General features: G+C 35.7%; 1 protein-coding gene across 1 annotated transcript; it reads right to left on the reverse strand.

The window, feature by feature from the left end:
• Positions 1 to 13,810: 13,810 nt before the first annotated feature.
• On the reverse strand, positions 13,811 to 15,231 carry LOC126724151 (non-specific lipid transfer protein GPI-anchored 14-like). The gene is made up of 3 exons (XM_050428493.1): positions 14,642 to 15,231; positions 14,342 to 14,443; positions 13,811 to 14,242 (listed from the first exon to the last, which is right to left on the reverse strand). Exons 1-3 carry the CDS (start codon positions 14,985 to 14,987, stop codon positions 14,091 to 14,093), a joined length of 600 nt encoding a protein of 199 aa, XP_050284450.1. The 5' UTR covers positions 14,988 to 15,231; the 3' UTR covers positions 13,811 to 14,090.
• Between the last annotated feature and the right edge of the window lie 4,496 nt (positions 15,232 to 19,727).

The following is a 19,727-nucleotide window of genomic DNA, read 5'->3' on the forward strand; positions in this document are numbered from 1 at the left end:
AATTGAGAATCCAAAAAAGAGTTTTTTCAAGGAGGAAAAACAACATGGGATAAAAGCAAACAAGAGAGACACCAAGCCAAACAACAAAGAAGCATGTTGATCACTCAAACACTCTAGATGCAAAGTATTCCTAGATCAAAGCACTCACTAAACAAGTCTAGCCAATTTTATTTTCATAAACAAGTTAAGACAGTTAAGTAAGCTTATACTACCACATGTATTCCTTGTGATGGCCAAATCACATCGTACCTATACAATAGTATCAAGAGTAGCAAAAAGTATGCATGTTGTGCATGAAACTTCTACAAGAAAGCATAAGAGACTATGTGAAGATTAATGACATGAGAGAATCAAATACATCCACACACAATCATAACTGTTTGATGGGGACCATTACCTTTGAGCTACATCATATAACTCACATTTCCTAGAAACATGCTTGCAACCATATTTAAAAATATTTTGATTCCTTTTGCTTTTCATTTTCTTTTCATATTTTTTCTTTTAAGCATAAAATGACATAACATGCATGGGTATATAAGAGAGAAAAGAATTACCCAATTATGTAAGCCAAACATCTTATTTTTGCTATCCAAGTGCTACACCTTACCAAGCGGCTTTTATGAATTACACGCAGATGTTTTATGATTGATGAGTTTTAGTGGTGAGATAGTTATTTATGCCTTTCTCTTAAGATTATTTTAGTCCTTCCAGTCAAAAAGAGTGATAAAAATATGAATGATAAAAGATTAACTAATTCATACAAATCACATAAACGAGCCACAAAGCTCACATTGCTTAGTTGTGCATGAGAATGCTTACCTAAGCTATAAGACATACAAAGTTAAAAAACCTTATTTCAAAGGCCGTCCAAGGTAGACAAGTACTAGTATACACAAACACACTATTTTTGTATTTTTCAAAATTTCCCTTTTTTTTAAAGAAACATGAGACATAAAATGAAGCATTAAAACAAACAACCAAAAACTAGAAGTCCATATGCTTGAAGAAGGAAGAGAAGAGAATCATTCCAAGGAGACAACACCAAGGTTTTGGTGTAGGAATTCAAAGTTTCTACAATCCAAGTGTTTTATGAAAAGATCAACCTTTTGATCATCAGTGTGAATGAACTCAAGAGTGAGAATGTCATCTTCAACCAACTCATGAATAAAGTGATGTTAGATCTCAATGTGTTTGGTTCGAGAATGTTGAACAGAATTTTTAGAGATGTTAATGGCACTGGTACTGTCACAATATATAGTGAGATGTTTTTGACAAATACCATAACAAGATGTTTTTGCATCCAAAAAAGTTGAGTGCAGCAACTACTAGCAGTGATGTATTCTGTCTCAGCAATAGAGAGAGAGATGAAATTCTGCTTCTTACTCATCCATGAGACAAAATTATTGCCTAGATAAAAACGCCCACCAAAGGTGCTTTTATGATCATCAGCATTCCCTGCTCAATCCGCATCAAAATATCTAACTAAAACATCATTAGTATCCTTATCATACCAAACTCCAAAATTACTAGTGGATTTAATGTATTTGATAATACGCTTTACCACAGTAATGTGAAATTCTTTAGGATTAGCTTGATATCTAGCACACACTCCTACATTGTAACTAATGTCGGGTTTACTAGATTGGTAAAGAAGACTACCTATCATGCTTCTATAGAGAGAAGGATCAACACTTTTTCCTTACAAATCAACACTGAGTTTCACATTTGGACTCATAGGAGTTCTAACAAAGCTAACAGACTCTAGACCAAACTTCTTCACAAGATTTTTAACATATTTATATTGAGAGATGAAAATACTTGAGTCACTTTGTCAAATTTGCAAACCTAGGAAGTAGTTTAGTTCTCCAACCATGCTCATCTCGAATTCGGTCTGCATCATGCTTGAGAAGGAATGAGCTAGGTAATCTTTCGTAGATCCAAAGATGTTATCATCCATAAAGACTTGAGCTACGACTAGTTCTCCTTCAACTTTCTTGATGAACAATGTTCGATCAACTTATTTGACACCAAATATTTAGTGAGACGATCATACCATGCTCTAGGTGCTTACTTCAATCCATAAAGTGCGTTCTTAAGATAAAGCACATGATTTGGAAAGTGTGGATCAACAAATCCCTTGGACTGTCCTACATAGACTTCCTCGTTGAGAAATCCATTCAGAAAAGCACTCTTCACATCCATTTGATATAACTTGAACTTCAAGTGACAGGCCAAAGCAAGTAATACTCGTATGGACTTAATGCGAGCAATAGGAGAAAACGTTTCATCAAAGTCTACTCCTTCAACTTGAGTGTAACCTTGAGCCACAAGTCTAGTTTTGTTATGAATGACGTTCCCTTTCTCACTAGTCTTATTACAAAATATTCATTTGGTGCTAATGATATTCACCCTTTCCGGTCTAGGTACCAGTGTCCAGACATCATTTCTTTGAAATTGATGAAGTTCATCATGCATGGCTTCTACCCAGCTTTCATCTTGAAGAGCATCTTTAACCTTAGTAGGTTCAACCTAAAACAAGTAACATGAATAAGAAACAAAGTTAGTCACATATTTATCAATTGCACACTTTCTCAAGGTTAGTTCATTCATGTTTTCCATGATCACTTCTAGAGGATGATTCAGTCTAATCCTGGATGAAGGTTCTTTTTCCAAATGATCATCAGGCTGAAGTGATGTAAAAGCATCTTCTGAGATCTGTGTGGTACTAGGTGAGGCAAGAGAAGGAGAGTCTTAATCACCTACTTCTTGATCATCTTCAAGAGTCAAAGGGAGAATGGACTTTGTTTGATCAACATCTTCTGAAGACTTTGAAGTTGATGCTTCATCTATCACAACATTAACAGTTTCCATGACCTTTCTAGTTCTTTTGTTTAGCATTTTGTATGCTTTGCTAGTGGAGGAATATCCGAGAAAAATCCCTTCATCGCTTTAGGTGTCAAACTTTCCCACATTCTCTTTGTCCTTTAGAATGAAGCAAGTGCTACCAAATATTCTAAATCACTTTACATTTGGTTTTCTTCCTCTCCACAGCTTATATGGAGTCTTCTTTGTACTTGGTCTAAACTACACTCTATTCACAATGTGACATGCAATGTTAACTACCTCACCCCATAGGTCTTTTGCCACATCCTTGTTGTGTATCATAGCTCTGGTCATCTCCTGAATAACTCTATTCTTCCTTTCAACTACACCATTCTATTAAGAAGTGATGGGGGTTGAGAATTCTTTAGATATGCTAGCCTCTGTGCAGAAGGACTCCAGTTGAGAGTTCTCAAATTCTTTGCCATGATCACTTTGAATTTGATTAACTTTTAGCCCTTTTTCAATCTGCAACCTTTTACACAATGTCTCTATGTGTTGAGGAGCTTCAAACTTTGATCTTAGCAAAATGACCCAGGTGAATTTGGTGAAGTCATCTACCACCACCATGATGTATTTCTTTCCTCCAAGAGATTCTATACTTGTTTGACCCATAAGGTCAATGTGGAGAAGATCGAGAGCTTTTGTAGTGGCTGTGGTCAAAGTGCCATGATGTTAAGCTTTTGTTTGTTTTCCAAGTTGACAAGGTCCACATACAATATTTACCACTTTATTGAGTTTAGGCATCCCTAGGACGGCTTCATACTTTGACACAATTGACAGTTGCTTGTAGCTAGCGTGTTCCATCCTTTGATGCCATAAATCTTCATTTGGCATTCGAATGTTGTTGCATACACACTCAGCCTCAGGAAGTAGACTATAGCAATTGTCTAGTGTCTGAATCCCACTTATGAGTTGCTCACCTGACTCATTTAAAACCAAATATTTTCCTTTTGAAAACAGCACCATAAAGTCTTGATCACATATTTGAATTATGCTTAATAGATTCACTCTCAGCCCTTCCACATACAACACATTAGCAATGTCCGATAACCCAAGTAGAAATATGATTCCCTTTCCCTTTATCTGAGATTTGCTTCCATCACCAAAAGTGACATTACCACCTTTCTCGGATTCAAATTTCTTAAAGAGAGTGCGGTCTCCAATCATGTGTCTTGAGCAACTACTGTTAAGATACCATAGACACGTGTTCATCACTTTGAAAGTAGAGTGCATCATGAAGCCTACTTCGTGCTTACTTGTCATGTCATAAGACATGGTCTTTTCTTTGATTTGATCACCAAGCGGTTTTATCCCTGCCTTTATCTTTCTGAGGAGTACACCTTTGTGGAGATACATTTGGAGACAGTTTACACTTCTTCTATTCACAGATATACCTATTTCTATAATCATCATGATTAATTTCAAATATCTTTTTGACTTGCATGTCCTAAGAACCTTGAGCATATTAATGTTAGAAACACAAGAGATATTTGAAGAAAAAGATCTTTTCATGCAATTCGATTCCATGAAAACAAGGTTCAATGGATCACACAGCAAAGATTAAAACCTAATCAAAGTATGTCCGCTCTGATACCACTTGTTGGTTTAAGATAGCTTGACCCCAGTTAATTAATTCAATTACCGAAGTTAATTAACTAAGTTCAATTGCATGCAAATCATGAAGGCACCAACAAATCACCAAATGAACTAAATGCAATGGAATTTAAATTGACATGGTGATTTGTTGACAAATGGGAAAAACCTCTTACAAGGCAAAAACTCCATCGGGTGATTTTAAGGCCACCACTCCCAAGAATCTACTAATCAACAATCAAGTGGTTACAAGTATAAGGAATCTTTCCACTACCTTGGCTTATCCCAAAATACCAACCTACATTTGAATCTTTGTTTCAATATCCAATTGAACTTGATCTTGTAGCAACCTTCTTTCCTTGATGCACAAATCTCCAATCTGTGACTAACCCTTTGCACGGAACCCAGTATGTGACTAATTCCAGTAACTTGAATGATGTTGGCTGCAAATTTCTTCACTTCATCGACAATGAAGATCAGGAAACACTTGGTTACGAAACATTTGGTTACAAAACCCTATGGTGTACAAATGTAGTAGCTTTTCTCAAAAAAGATAAATCTCTTATTCTCTGTATCCGTATATGGCGGCTCTTAAAATAAGCCTTATATATGTCTAGGGTTGTGAGAAAAGAAACCCAAAACAAATACATAAGCTTGTGACGAATTTCAGACCTAGAAATTTTGAAATTGTAATTCTCGATAGATTGAGCTGGTGTGGAGCTTGCCCAGTAAATCTCGATAGATGCCATTTGTCGAGCTATTTGTCGAGGTTTAGTAAAACAGTTTTTCTTCACTTGCTTCTTGGATCAATCTTCATGTCTTTAACACGAACACTTGATATGCTTGAACAACATATTTCTTGATGTATTAAACCTAACTTTGATCTACCCAATTACAAGCAAAGTGCATTTTGTTAAAGGATTAGCCAATTACATAAAATATGACCCTAACACTTTTTTTTTTCGTTTCTTATTTCACATCTTCAAGATGTGAGTATAATTAATGATTGTCTATCATTTGATGATTTCATTCACATACTAACAATGCTTTCATTCCCATACTAACGTCAATTCTCGTTTTATTGTATTTCACAATCATTGGTAAAAGACAAGAAGTGGAGAGTAAATATAGGACCCCATGTCGAAGTGATGTCATGCTTTTAATCTCAATGTACGTTGAGATGCAGGGATGATTGCTTTTTTTCATTTTTTTAAAAGAAGTTGCAATTATCTTCATCAATACCATACAATTATCTTGTACCATATCTTAATTTTAATTGTGAAATAAAACTATATATATATATATATATATATATATTTATACTATTAATAACAGGATTTTCTATTTGGTTTTCAACATTTTGTGTACTAAAATACTCTCACACAAATTCTTAAACTATCTAAAATACCCATATCTATTAGTTTAATCATTTTAAATTTAAAAACGCAAACTGGTTAAAAAAGTAATTTACTATTTTTAAAAGAGTTCCTAGGTTTTAGTCTTTCAAACTTTTATCAAAATCGTCAAAATTAGGAAACTATCTTTATCTCACTTTCAAACATTATTTCACTAAACCTAAAATAAATAAATAACATAAAGAAGTATCCATAATTGCATGTGCAAAGCGCATGTGATGAGTCTAGTGTGTGTATATATATATATATATCTATACTATTAATAACAGGATTCCCTATTTGGGTTTCAATATTTTGCATACTAAAAACCCTCACACAAATTAAAACACAAACAAGTTAAAAGAGTAATTTACTATTCCTAAGTTTTAGGCCTTTTCCTTTATCTTCTCCATTTAGCCTAAAACTTAGTACACAATCTCTACCTCATTTTTAAACATTATTCTACACTACCTTACCTCTTTATTTAAAAAATAAATAAAATTATTACAAACAGTTATTAATATATCACTTTTAAAAATTATAACACTAAACCAAAAAAAAAAAAAAGAACGTTATTGCGCATGCAAAGTGCGTGTGATGAGTCTAAAACCATGAGGAGCATGTGTAGAGGCAAGTACTATCTATAATAGGATTCCCTTCTTTAGACTAGACTTTTATGTGGTTCAAAAATATCCTTACACCCTAAATTTAAGCCATGACAAAACTTGGAGATAAATACATAAAATAAAACCCACTCACCGCATTACACCACTTTCAATTTTCAAATACAAGTTCAAATCCATAAATAAATAAATAAAAAGGTTAAAAATTTTGTTTACATCATAACCCATTCCAATTTTTTTTTTTTTTTTTGCTGAATAATCCATTCCAATTCAATTCAATGTTTGTGTTCTACTAATTACTTTGACAAAGTATGCAAATAACCTCATGACTCCTGCAAGAGGTGAGCCTATGTATTTGAATTAGTAATGGTTTAACAATTGCTTAGGCATTCCAGTACATTGAGTTTGCAATTTTTTACTTGTCATGGTTGTATCTGTTTATAAGTATTATTATGCATTCATTAGAATTGTTATTTGAAGATAGTTTAAACTTTATATGTTGAGTTAAAAAGGTGTAGGGAAAATATATTTCTAGTAGAGAATAAATAATTCCTAATGAATTCTCATTTTAAAGGAGGAATTTCATTTTCATGGACCTAAATAATGTGAACCATTTGTTTGGATTTTTTTTTCTTTTTTTTTTTTATACCTTTTCTCACTTATTTAGTAAAAAAAATCCAGGTGGAAATTGGTCAAGAGTGGACTAAGCTTTTCACATCCCTAGGTTCAAAATTTATTTCAGAAGGATTTTACCCGTGTCTACAGGTGCATACATCTCCATTCTCAATTCCCTTCAAATTAATTTATTACCAGATTTGTTCTCTCTCAGCTTTTCCCTTTGGTTTCAAGTATAGGAGTTCATTAGTTATTGAGTTCTATATGCAAAAGCCTGAGGATAATTGATAATACAGTAGACAAGAGTTTAGTAGTGCATGTTTTTCTAAATCTATGGTACAAAAAGTATGCAAAAACTATGAAAAATAATGGTAAGTATCTCTTTCCTTACCTAATTAAATCTTACCTCATAGATTAGGTTTCAATTTTTGAATTTTCTTTTTCTTGAAATATGGTAGAAAAGGTATTACTTTCTACATTCTGTTTTTAATTTATCTTTTCTCTTCATTTTTTGGCAATATGCATGGCATGGTAGATATATTTTTAGTTTTTCACTTATTCTCCTTTAAATTTATTTCTTAAACATTGGTCTAATAGGTTCCCGTGAATGAAGACCATGCTTTTAAGGATAGCTTCATTTCATGGTGAATGATTCTTGGACTTCTCAACTAGTAAGAATTCATTGAACAAGGGTTGGTTGGAGAGTTCCGTTGCTTGGATTTCTCAACTAGAAAGTTGTGTTTGGATAGCTTTCTAGTCATGTTTGAATGACGACCTTAGTTGTGTTTGAACAACTTAGTATTTTTCAGCCATGTTTGAACAGTTTTTTATTGAGTCATGTTTGAATGATGTCCTTAGTTGTGTTTGAACAACTTGGTATTTTTTAGCCATGTTTGAACAACTTTTTATTGAGTCATGTTCAAATGACGACCTTAGTTGTGTTTGAACAACTTAGTATTTTTTAGCTATGTTTGAACAACTTTTTATTGAGTCATGTTTGAATGATGATCCTAGTTGTGTTTGAACAACTTAATATTTTTTAGCTGTGTTTGAACAACTTTCTATTAAGTCACATTTGAATAACGACCTTAGTTGTGTTTTGAACAACTTAGTATTTTTTAGCTGTCTTTGAACAACTTTTTATTGAGTCATGTTTGAATGATGACCTTAGTTGTGTTTGAACAACTTAGTATTTTGTAGTTGTGTTTGAATAGCTTTTTATTGAGTCATGTTTGAATGACAATCTTAGTTATGTTTGAACAACTTAGTATTTTGTAGCTGCGTTTGAATAGCTCTTAATTGAGTAATGTTTGAATGACAATGTTGCACTGTACTCGTGACTTAAAGTCATGGTATTGGAGCGTCTTTAGGTTAACCATTTTTTTTTTTTGTCTATTCGTGCTTGGATGACAATCATATTGGTTGTGTTTAAACAACTCTGATTTAGTCGACTTTGGTGGCTATGTGTCAACAACTTTTGATTTAGAATTTTAATGATGGAGGCCCTTGAGACGTCTCCCAAGGATGACCCCTAAGTGTTGCACATATTTTCATTGACATATAACTCATGAATAATCATTGATAAATACGCATGGATAATGCTTTCATGTATTATTGATCTATGAATGACAAAAGTAATAACTACCGTACATATTGATAAGAAGATTAGGCAACTTGAAATGTAAAGCATTCCTTACTGGTAGTATTTCTTCAAGTGTTCTATGTTCCATGGTCGAGGCGATTCTCGGCCGTCTAGAGACTTTAGGTAGTAAGAGCGCCTGTGATACCTTTTTAAGGACGAGGTCTCCCGTGTTGAATCTTCTTGCCTTAACCTTTCTGTTATAGTATCTGGCCATTTCTTCCTTATGTTTAGCCATTCGCTTCATAACTTCTTTTCTGACTTCATCAATTAGGTCCAGATTGCTGTTAAGCTCCTGCTGGTTCTTCTGGTCTTCATAAGTTTTGACTCGGAAGCTCGTCAGTGCTACTTCTACTGGTATGATGACCTCAGTGCCAAATGTCAGTCTAAATGGTATTTCTCCTATTGGAACTCTTGTGATCGTCCTATATGCCCAAAGGACATTTTGTAGTTCTTCAAGCCAAGTCCCCTTTGCCACCTCAAGTTGAGTTTTGATAATTTTGAGCAAGCTTCTATTTGTTACTTCTGTCTGGTCGTTGGCCTGATGGTGTCTTGGAGAAGAGTAGTGATTCTTGACTCCTAAGTCTTAGCAAAATTTTCGAAACTTGGGATTGTCAAACTACTTTCCATTGTCTGATATTATGACATGTGGGACTCCAAACCTACATATGATGTTTTTTCACACAAAACTTATGACTTTAGCCTTTATTATCATTGTCATTGGTTCTACTTCTACCCATTTTGTGAAGTAATCAATCGCAACGATTAGAAATCTGAGTTGCTTCTTCCCTAGAGGTAGTGGACCCATAATATCAATTCCGCATTGGGTGAAGGGCCATGGTGAGGATATGGGTGTCATTGTCTCTCCTGGTCTCGTTTGGACATTTGCAAAGCGTTGACACTTATCGCATGTTCTGACGATGTTGTATGCGTCTTTCTGTAGGGTTGGCCAGTAATATCTTGCTCTGAGCACCTTTCCTACTAAGGATCTTGCCCTAGTGTGATTTCTGCAAACTCCCTCATGTATCTCGCGGAGCACATAATCTGCTTCTTCTGAGCTGGCTCATCTTAGATACTGGAGTGAGTATCCTTGTCTGTACAGTACGTTGTCATTAATGAAGAAGCGAGCTGCTTTGATCTGTATCTTCCTTGCTTCTATCTTATCTTCAGGAAGCCATCATTCTTTCAAGTAACAGATGATGGGAGTCATCCACTTGTCTTGTTCTTTTATCTTTAGAACTTGCTCACCTTCTGTGCTTGACTGCCCCCTTATCTTTATACATAGTTCGAAGGTTGCATTGTAGTCGTCTGATGAGGCCAATCTTGCTAGGATGTCAACTTTTGTGTTTTTAGTTCTTGGGATTTGCACAAAGTCTAGGTTGTCAAAGTACTGTGAGAGTCGTTGGATCATCTTCAAGTACTTTAGCACCCTTTCTTCTTTGGCTTCGTAATCTCCCTTCATTTGTCCAATTATTAGCTAAGAATCAGCTTGGACAATAAGATTCTTTACACTTAGAGCTTTTGCAACTCTGTTAGCAATGCTTCGCATTCTGCCTCGTTATTTGTTGTTGTGAATTGCAATATAACTGCATACTTTAATGTTTCTTTTTCTAGAGATATAAGCACTACTCCTGCTCCTCCTACTTTCTTCGTGGTAGACCCATCTATTTGGACCGTCCATGTTTCCATAGGAGGTTCTTCTTCCTTATAGGGGTAAGTGAATTCTGCAATGAAGTCTGCTAGCACTTGGGCTTTGATTGCTACTCGAGGCCAATATTCAATGTCAAATTGGCCCAATTCAATCGCCCATTGAATGAGTCGTCCTGTTGCATCTATCTTGTTCATCGTCTTTCTTATGGGTTGGTTTGTCATAACGATGATAGGGTGTGCTTGGAAATAAGGACGAAGTTTTCTGAAGGCAACAATAATGCAAAAGCTATCTTTTCCATCCTTGGGTAACTTGCCTCTGCTCCTTGGAATGCGTGACTGGTATAGTAGACTAGCTTCTAGACGTTCCCTTCTTCTCTAATCAGTGCCAAACTTATTGCAGTGTTGGATATTGCTAAGTAGAGGTACAGCTTCTCTCCCATCACCGAGGGGCTTAATAGAGGTGGCTTCGTCAAGTACTCCTTTAACTTGGTAAGAGCTTCCTCGCATTCATCAGTCCATTGAAAAGCTTTTTTCAATACCTTGAAGAATGGCATGCACTTATCCGTTGCCCTAGAGACAAATCTATTTAGGGCTGTAACTTTTCCTATCAAGCTTTGCACCTACTTCACTGTTTTTGGTGACTTAACCTCGATTATTGCCTTTACTTTGTCTGGATTTGCCTCCATACCTCATTGGGACACCATGAATCCCAAGAACTTACCTGAAGCAACAGCAAAAACACACTTTGTAGGGTTTAATTTCATATTGTACTTACGTAGTGTGTTGAAGGTTTCTTTTAGATCATCCAAGTGATTGGCTTCATCCTTGCTTTTCACCAGCATATCGTCTATGTACACCTCCACATTCATTCCAATCTGGTGAGAGAACATGCGGTTTACCAATCTTTGGTATGTAGCTCCTGTGTTCTTTACTCCAAAGGGCATAACCTTGTAGTAATACAAGCCTTGGCTGGTAACAAATGAGGTCTTCTTTTGATCATCTTCGTCCTTAAGAATCTGGTTGTATCCAGAGAATGCGTCCATAAAACTCAAGAGTTTATGTCTAGCAGTTGAGTCTACCAATTGGTCAATCCTCGGCAAAGAGAAGCTATCTTTTGGGCAAGCTTTGTTCAAGTCTGTGAAGTCGACACACATTCTCCACTTGCCATTACTCTTCTTTACGATGACCACGTTTGCTAGCCAATCTAGATAGAAGACTTCCCTGATGAAATCAGCTTCTAGTAGCTTCTCTACTTCTTCAGTTACAGCTTTGTTGTGTTCTGGTGCAAATATTCTTCGCTTCTGCTGTATAGGTTTGCATTCTGGGTTGACGTTAAGACGATGCTGTATGATCTTCCTATCAATTCCAGGCATATCCTCGTGTTTCTAGGCGAAAACATCTTGGTTTGCCCTTAAGAAGGAAATTATTTTCTCTTTCTCTGAAGTTGGGAGTGTTGTTCCGATCTTCAATACTTTCGTCGAATCTCCTGGGACGATCTCAACTTCTTGTTGTGTTTATGACGGTTCGGGAATGGGCTCTAGCTCATTGATCACCCATGTTTGGTTCTTTCTAGATGCTAAGGCAGCTTGATAGCATTCTATTGCTAGAACTTGGTCTCCTCTAATTTCTCCTACCCTATGGGCTGTTGGAAACTTCACCTTCAAGTAATATGTTGACGTTGTTGCTCTTAGTCTGTTGAGTGCAGGTCTTCCCAAGAAGATGTTATATGTTGGAGGGCAATCAACTATTAGGAAATCAATTTCCATGGTGACCTATGCTGGATAAGTTCCTACAATTATAGTTAGAGTGATGATGCCTCTAAGGATGATTCTATCCCCTGTGAAGCTTACCAAAGGCGAGGTTAAAGGCCTGATCCTTTTCTTATCCAGTTTCATCTACTGAAACGCAGGCAAGTAGATGATATCTGTTGAGCTTCTGTTGTCAATGAGCACCCAGTGGATGTTGAACTCTTCTACCCTAAGCATGATCACCAATGGATTGTCATAAGGTTGCCTGATGCCGCGACTGTCTCTCTCTGAGAAGACAATATCAGGCTCGTCATTCTTTGACATCTTCATTGGAGGGAGCTGTGAATGGACGTTGTTTATTTCTCTCCCATGTACTTTTTTCAGGGACTTCAGTGTTCCATCTGCTGTTAGTCCTCCTGAGATTGTCTTTATCTCTCCTACTGGAGGTTTGCTATCTCCTACTTCCGGAGCTCTGTCCTGATTGTCCTTTCATTGGTACCTGTGGGGCTCTGTCTTTCTGAAGTACTTCTATAACTTCCCTTGCTAGACTAAAGTCTCCACCTAATCTTTCAAATTCTTGCACTCATCAATACGATGCCCGTGGTCTTGGTGGAACCTACAGTACTTGCTTTTGTCTCTTCTTTCTACTTGAGTGCTAATTGGCTTCAGCCATTGCAGGGAAGGATCGTCTTCTATCTGCATAATGACCTACTCAATTGGCATTATTAGAGGAGTGAAGTTAGTGAACTTGGGTTTCCTATCTGGAAGTTCCTTCTTTTTCCCTGTGGTCTGCCCAACACTTCGTGTCTCCTTCTTCTTATCGCGATTGTTGTTGAGGTGCAGTCTCTACTTTCATCTCGTACTTCAAGGAACTCTTTTGTCACTGAGAAAGATGGCTTGAATAATTAGCGTCCCCACAGACAACGCCAAACTAATGATGCAAAAAATCAGCAGTTGAGATCCTCGTCATAGCGGATGGACGAAATTGTGATTTGGGTCATCACTGTTTTACTAGGACTTGCAAGAATAAATGGGGTGGAAGAGTAACACGCCCGGGTGGTGTCAGCCAAACCGCCTCCGATGCTTAAGTCAATAAGGGAGAAAGATTCTAGAGAAAAAATGAGTAGAGAGTGATTTCATAGAGTATTTGTGTGTACCTTTAACTTCTATTACCTTCTCTTTTATAGTTGTGTGTCTAATCAATGGGCAATGAATTGTTGTATTTATGTTCAACGGCTAATGCGTTACCGAATCTTTGTCTGAAGTTAACAGCTGATTCTATGACCATTGTTTCGTTTGTTACTTTTCGTCATTAATGAGCGTAATAAATGCGTAATGTTTTCTCTGAGTCAATGATGATCTCTGCTTAGTGACGATGATAAATTTCTGACTCATCATTACCGAAACAGCAAACTACAATATTTTTCTCACTATAAATTTAAATATTATAGGTTTCTTGGGAAAGAAAAAGGTTAAAAAAAATCTCTGGCATATGTTTCATAATACTAATTATGATATATTATAAAACTCGAGATCCAAAAATCTGTTAATTATTGTTGTAGTTATGACAGACTAAATAATATAGTTAACACTATTTTTTTTTTTTTTTTGTGAAGCAATTCTTTCTACAAAGATAATAGCAACAGAACTTGATGCATACTGTTAATGTATGTGCTTCAATCTTTGATCATGTACATTTATACTGGCAGTTTTTCACAACAATCATAGCTTCCATTAGTTAAATGTCCAAAGAGGCAACTAATACAATACCCTAATTTATAAGATAAACATAGTTCAAAAGGGAGAGTTGGAAGGTTTTTATTATTATTTTGAGATAAATAGAGGTAGGGAGTATTAATAAATGAAAAGAACTTAACATGAGTATAACAATTACAAAACAGCAGTCAAGGCCAAAGTTACTGAATGGTGACAGTCCAAGTGCCTATATGAACAAGTGTGAACTAATGAAACACCATGTTAAGACCCCGCCAATAACAATCTCTATTCCAAACCATCTCTTTTGACCATAACAACCTTCATTCTTGTCCTGACCACTAGTCCCCTCACTTTTGGCACTCGCGGAACTCCCTCCACCTGTAGCCAAAGAAATTACCCACAAATTTAAGAAGATTTCTACAATATCAAAAAAAAAATGAAATGAAAAAGAAGACTCATGTATGTTGGTTACATTACCACTAGGACTAGGAGCAGGACTACCATCACTTTGATTAGAACTCCTTCCCAATTGGTAGAAAACTTGAGCTTCTGGTGAATTAGGATCCAAGTGTAGAAGAGCTGCATCCATGACCATCCCAACAAATCAAATCAGTGTGTCAAATATTAGCCACTTCTAGTGACATTTATCCTTCTTTTTAAAGAAGTGTAAAACCAATATAGTTCTATAGCATTCACCATTTACTTCTTACATCGAATTTCATAAAAAAAAAAAAACAATTAGCTAGAACAAAACAACTCTTATAGCTGAATGCATACCAGGACACTGGGAGACATTAGCAGGGGCATTGCAAACAGAAGGCAGGCCCAAAGCAAGTGTAACATTAATCTGTAGTCCTAATTCAGGATCATTACGATCTCTGATGATGACACACAAGCATTTCTTGTTGTCCTTTAGGACTTGTTTAAGACCACTACAACAGTCTGGTGTAGGTGCTTTTGCTTGACCACCAACGTAAGGCAGACATGTAGCCAGTCCTACTAGTTGTTGTGCACACTCCTCTCTGTCTTTGGCTGCATCTGCCATTGTATAGCTAACCATAAATGACATTAGCACTAATAGGAATGGAAGTATCAAAGTGCTCAAGTGTAAGGCTATTGCCATTTTGTTTACACACACAGAAAGAGGGGTCCAAACTCAATTTATGCTTAGGCTATTTAAAATGAGCTAGGTGGTAGTGGAGTCTATCATTTCATCTGCTTTGTCCTCGGTTGTGACTACTTTTATTATTACAATCACCAAGTTTAGCACTACTTTTGAATTATTACTTGTTGATAACATTCCACATCGAATGATATGTAGTGCACTCTTTAAGAATATCTCAACAATTGCTATCTTACTAGATGTGGCATTCTATGATTGCAGCAGGATGCAAGAAAAGTAACTAGAACTTCATTCCTCTAAATGCACATGATGAAATCTACTAAAGCACCTTTTCTTTCTTTAGTCATAGTTTCTACTTGCTAGTAATACAGACCTGAGATAAGATAACATGTGTAAAGAAATAGAAGATCGCAGAAGTTCTCCAAGGTCAACTTAAAACTTAAAACAAGACTTTGGATAACATATAGTGGGTCACTTCACCTACCCCAACCAAAGGACAAGTCAGTGACAATGATGATGCCTATGGCTTTGAAATCATGATATCATTCACCGTTCTTAATGACATCAATATCATAAACCAGTGCACCTCATTTTTATTTTCTCTTGCACATCTTGGGCCAGCATTCTCTATCTTCTGTTTGGGCCACTGCATCCTCCAGTTGGACAGACTTGTACCCAAAGAGGAGCAGAACCAGAAAACAAGTATCTGGTGCTAGCTTTAGCCCAAACCTAAATAATGATCCATAACTAGTCTATGATCAATATCATCATCGGCCTTCCTTCAACTGAATTTATCATCATGATCATGAAGGTACAAGGCCGGGGCTAGGTCTTAGCTTCTCATTTTCAAAATGTTTTTTTATTTTTTTATTTTTTTTATTTTTTTATTTTATATATGTATGACATTGTAGTTTAGTTTACTATACAGCTAGTGTAATATTCTAAACCAATAAAATCACAAATCTTTTTTTTTTTTTTTTTTACTTATCTTTAAAAGTTGGAAAAAGTTAACCGATGTCTTAAAGACATTAGTTTAGGAAATTTTTTTAGAAATTTATGGAAAAAGAAAAGTAATTGATTTTTTGACAATTTTTTTTTATATTTTTCATGAAAAATAGTATCAAAACTTTCTTAAAATAACTCATTAACAAATTCTTTAAGAGTATCAGTTAATAAAACCCTTTTAAGTTTGTCATAATTTTGTATACATGATTAGCTAATAATGAACATCTAGTTCGTGGAAAATTATTGAATACTCCGAGAGTTCCATAAATGCATACTCCCCTCTCTTACATGAATTGTGAGTCCTACCATAAATTTAATTAGTGGAATTCATAGTTATGTGAGAATAGGAAATATGTATTTATGGTACTTTTGGAGTACTCAATAATATTACCCCTAGCTAGTTCGTTAATCAAATAAGTGACCTTTATATGTGTATGTATAATTGGACATACTTATTTGTTTCACCCTTGGTATGTTTGGTTAGGTGGATTTTAGGGAGAATTAAAAAAAAAAAAAAAAGTGGAAAATAGGAGTGAAAATGAGTGGGAATGGTGTTTGGTTGAGAGGGGGATGGGGGAGAGAAAAGTGGTGGGGCCCACAAGTTTTCTCCCTTCAAAATACAATCTCTCTAAATTGGAGTGAAAAGTGAGAAAAATATTTGGATAAAATTGCCCCCACCTTTTTTAACGTTTCTAGATCTCTTTTTTTTCTTTTGATTTTTCCTTTCTCTAGTAATGCTAGCTTTTTGTATTTTTTTTTTTCTTACTTTGGTTTTGTTAGGACGTCGCCGGTTCTTATTCTTTTCCTTTTTTTTTTAATTACTTTTTTAAGAAAACACTTTTGGATGATTTTTATGCTATTTTTTGAAATGTCCACTTTCATCTATACACAATTGTTTTTAAAAGTATAATATATTATGTGGGGCCCAAGAATCTACGGGCCCGGCTCGCTCACTTATAGGGAGTCCACAGGCCCCCAAACTAAAGGAGGCCAGGGCCCAAGCCCGAAAGTAGTGAGCTCGATATGGCTCAAAGACACGTCCGAGGACCACTTCGTCCTCGGAAAGCCCAGAACCCCACTGACGAAAATGGGATACAGGCGAGCTTGAGAGGTCAGAAAATATCTCATGGAAATAGTCCTTAACACCCTTCCTTGACATAACACTACACCTAACAGATCCGGATTCTTAGGCTTTATTAACCATGCTCAACAATGCTGGGATGGGATTGACGGGACAGATATCAGTCTTGGAAAAACTGACCCTACACGTGGACGAAGGACAACGAACGTAGGCTAGTATAAAAGAAAATGTAAGGTGACAAAGTTGAGGATCCCCATCTTGCTTCCTGGGAAAAATCTCCAAGAAGGAGGATGCCCGGATAAAATACGCGCTCCACCACGGAAAACCCATCGACGGGTAACCGGAAAGGTACATTAGTGCTCCTCGGACATGATCCGAGGAGTCCAATTCCTCGGTTTATATAGTTATTGGGCCTGAATATCCAGATGAAAACCTTTTCTAGTCGAGGATTCTCTAAGGTCCGGCCTATATGGACGCCCCATGACCCAACGCTAGCCTTTCAAGCCCACTCTCTACAAATTTTATTGTGAGGGATCCATCACGCGCGAGCCCAACGTCATCGCTGGGCCGCTTGAGAATCGTGTCCCTACATATTACTTTTTGCTTTATTTAAGAGGGACATAATAATAAATTTATACAAATCTTATTTTCAACCAAACCAAAAAAAATTTCATCCCTCCACTTTTCCACTCTCTCAACCAAACACAAATGAAGAAAACTAAAAATTTTTCTATCCTTCCACTTTTTCATCCTTCCTCTATTTTCTATCATCTCACTTTTTCATTCTCCCAATCAAACTGTTAGTCTTTATCTTTATCTTTTTCTTTTTTCTCTTTTTTCTTTTTTCTTTTTTTTTGTGCTGAATAAATGAGTTATATTGATGCGGATTAGATTATCCTAGTGATTTTAGAGCCGTTTGGGGGCACTTATATTGATTCCCTCTATGTATTTTTATTCATCTTTTTTACTGTGGATATATAAACCTTCAATTATTTCTGTGGGACGTTCTCTCTTGGTCTTATTATGTAATGACTAAAAGCTAAAAGCCTAAAAAGATAGTCCTTCCTTCCTCCCGGCCATTGGCGCCACTGCATCTGCCTGCATGAAATGCTTTAAACTTTAAGATTTGAGATCCTTTTATAAAATAAATAGGGTAAATATATTATATTATATTAACTCCTTTAAGAATTAAGACCGAGTCATCAGTGTGCATGGTTGTCACATGCAAGATTATCACAGTTGAGTGTGCATGTATGTATGCATGTAAAAAGTGAGAGACCAGTACCAAAAAACACTAATGAGTGGAGTGCAGCTCTGAAGATATCAGAGTACCAGTAGGCATTACTTTGAGTGGGATCCCACTTTCATTCACTTTGGGTGAACTTTGAGTTTTTAACTAATAAATTAGTAGAAAGAGAGAAATTAATCAATATTAATTTGTTAACACTATTGCTTTTTTTTTATATATATTTTATATGGATGTAAGCGTCGTTTTAGGGATAAGTAATATTCTTGCAATGCATCAGGCGATTCAAGAATCATCATTTAGCTATACATCGTTTAAACCAAGTCAAAATTCTGAGTTACTAAAAGACATTCCATTTTCAATTATGGATATTCGCCTTATACAACTATAATATTCTTTAAATTAATTGCCTTCATTTTTATTTTTATTTTTAAATAAAATATTTATTTATTCCAACCAGAATAAATATTTATTTACTTAAGAGTAATGGTAAAAAGTAAAAACACAATTTTTTTTTTTTAATAATCGATATCCTTTGTAAAAAGATCATGCCTCTAAATTTAATATTAATGGCATTCAGTTCTTGTTTAGTATTAACTGAATGACATTTGATTGTGTCGGAAAAAAAATTTAGAACCTTTAAAGTTTTTTCCTTTTTTTTGGGGTTAGATTTACAGATTAATTTAGTAGATAGAACTAGGACCTTCTTTAACAGTGAAATGATATTTTTATTTTTGATGGGACATTGAAATGATATCAAAATGACTAGAATATACAAGAAGCTTGACGATTGATGTGGCCGACCTGACCATGATCTAAGCCTGGAATAATAAAAAATGAATCTGGTCTTATTAATTAATTACTTTTATCACTAGTCACCTCAATATTTGGTCCATGTCGGTCGTACGTGTCAGCTCCTCACGAGTTACCTTTCTATAACGTGAATCTCCGCCATAGAAAACTCACCTGTCCTTGGAATTATCCTCGGCTCTGGCTAGATTGTCAAAAAGTAACGCTTTCCCTTTCTTCACAATGCAAAAATATCATAATTAACATTCTATATATATAAACCATCTCCACTACGTAATCAATGTACTCCACAACCACATATTACACCCTTTTAGCTACATTTGTATTGTATTAGGAATATACCAGGGTTTGTTTTTGAGGCACATACACATGGCTGATCAAGGTTACTCATCTTCTTCTTCCAGCTCTCATCAGTCTCCTTTGCCCTTACATCTACTTTTCGTCTTCCTCATACTGCTCATGTTCCTTGGCTTTTCATGGTACATCAACTACGAGCCTGTGCTAGAGAGCGTGTTTGGTAATTTCAAGCTTTTTCTCATCGTGTCCCCCTTGTTGCTTTTATTAGTTGCGCACTTCCTCTCCAACAGTGAACGGAGCC

The sequence above is a fragment of the Quercus robur genome, chromosome 4 (assembly GCF_932294415.1).
Source record: "Quercus robur chromosome 4, dhQueRobu3.1, whole genome shotgun sequence".
Classification (NCBI taxonomy): domain Eukaryota; kingdom Viridiplantae; phylum Streptophyta; class Magnoliopsida; order Fagales; family Fagaceae; genus Quercus; species Quercus robur.

Bases quoted from the DNA above. Each gene is read 5' to 3' on its own strand.
- LOC126724151 (XM_050428493.1), bottom strand. From the start codon at position 14,987: ATGGCAATAGCCTTACACTTGAGCACTTTGATACTTCCATTCCTATTA. The intron at 14,444-14,641 runs GTATGCATTCAG...TCATGGATGCAG, and splicing joins TAATGTCTCCCAGTGTCCTG to CTCTTCTACACTTGGATCCT. The intron at 14,243-14,341 runs GTAATGTAACCA...CTTTGGCTACAG, and splicing joins TCCTGCTCCTAGTCCTAGTG to GTGGAGGGAGTTCCGCGAGT.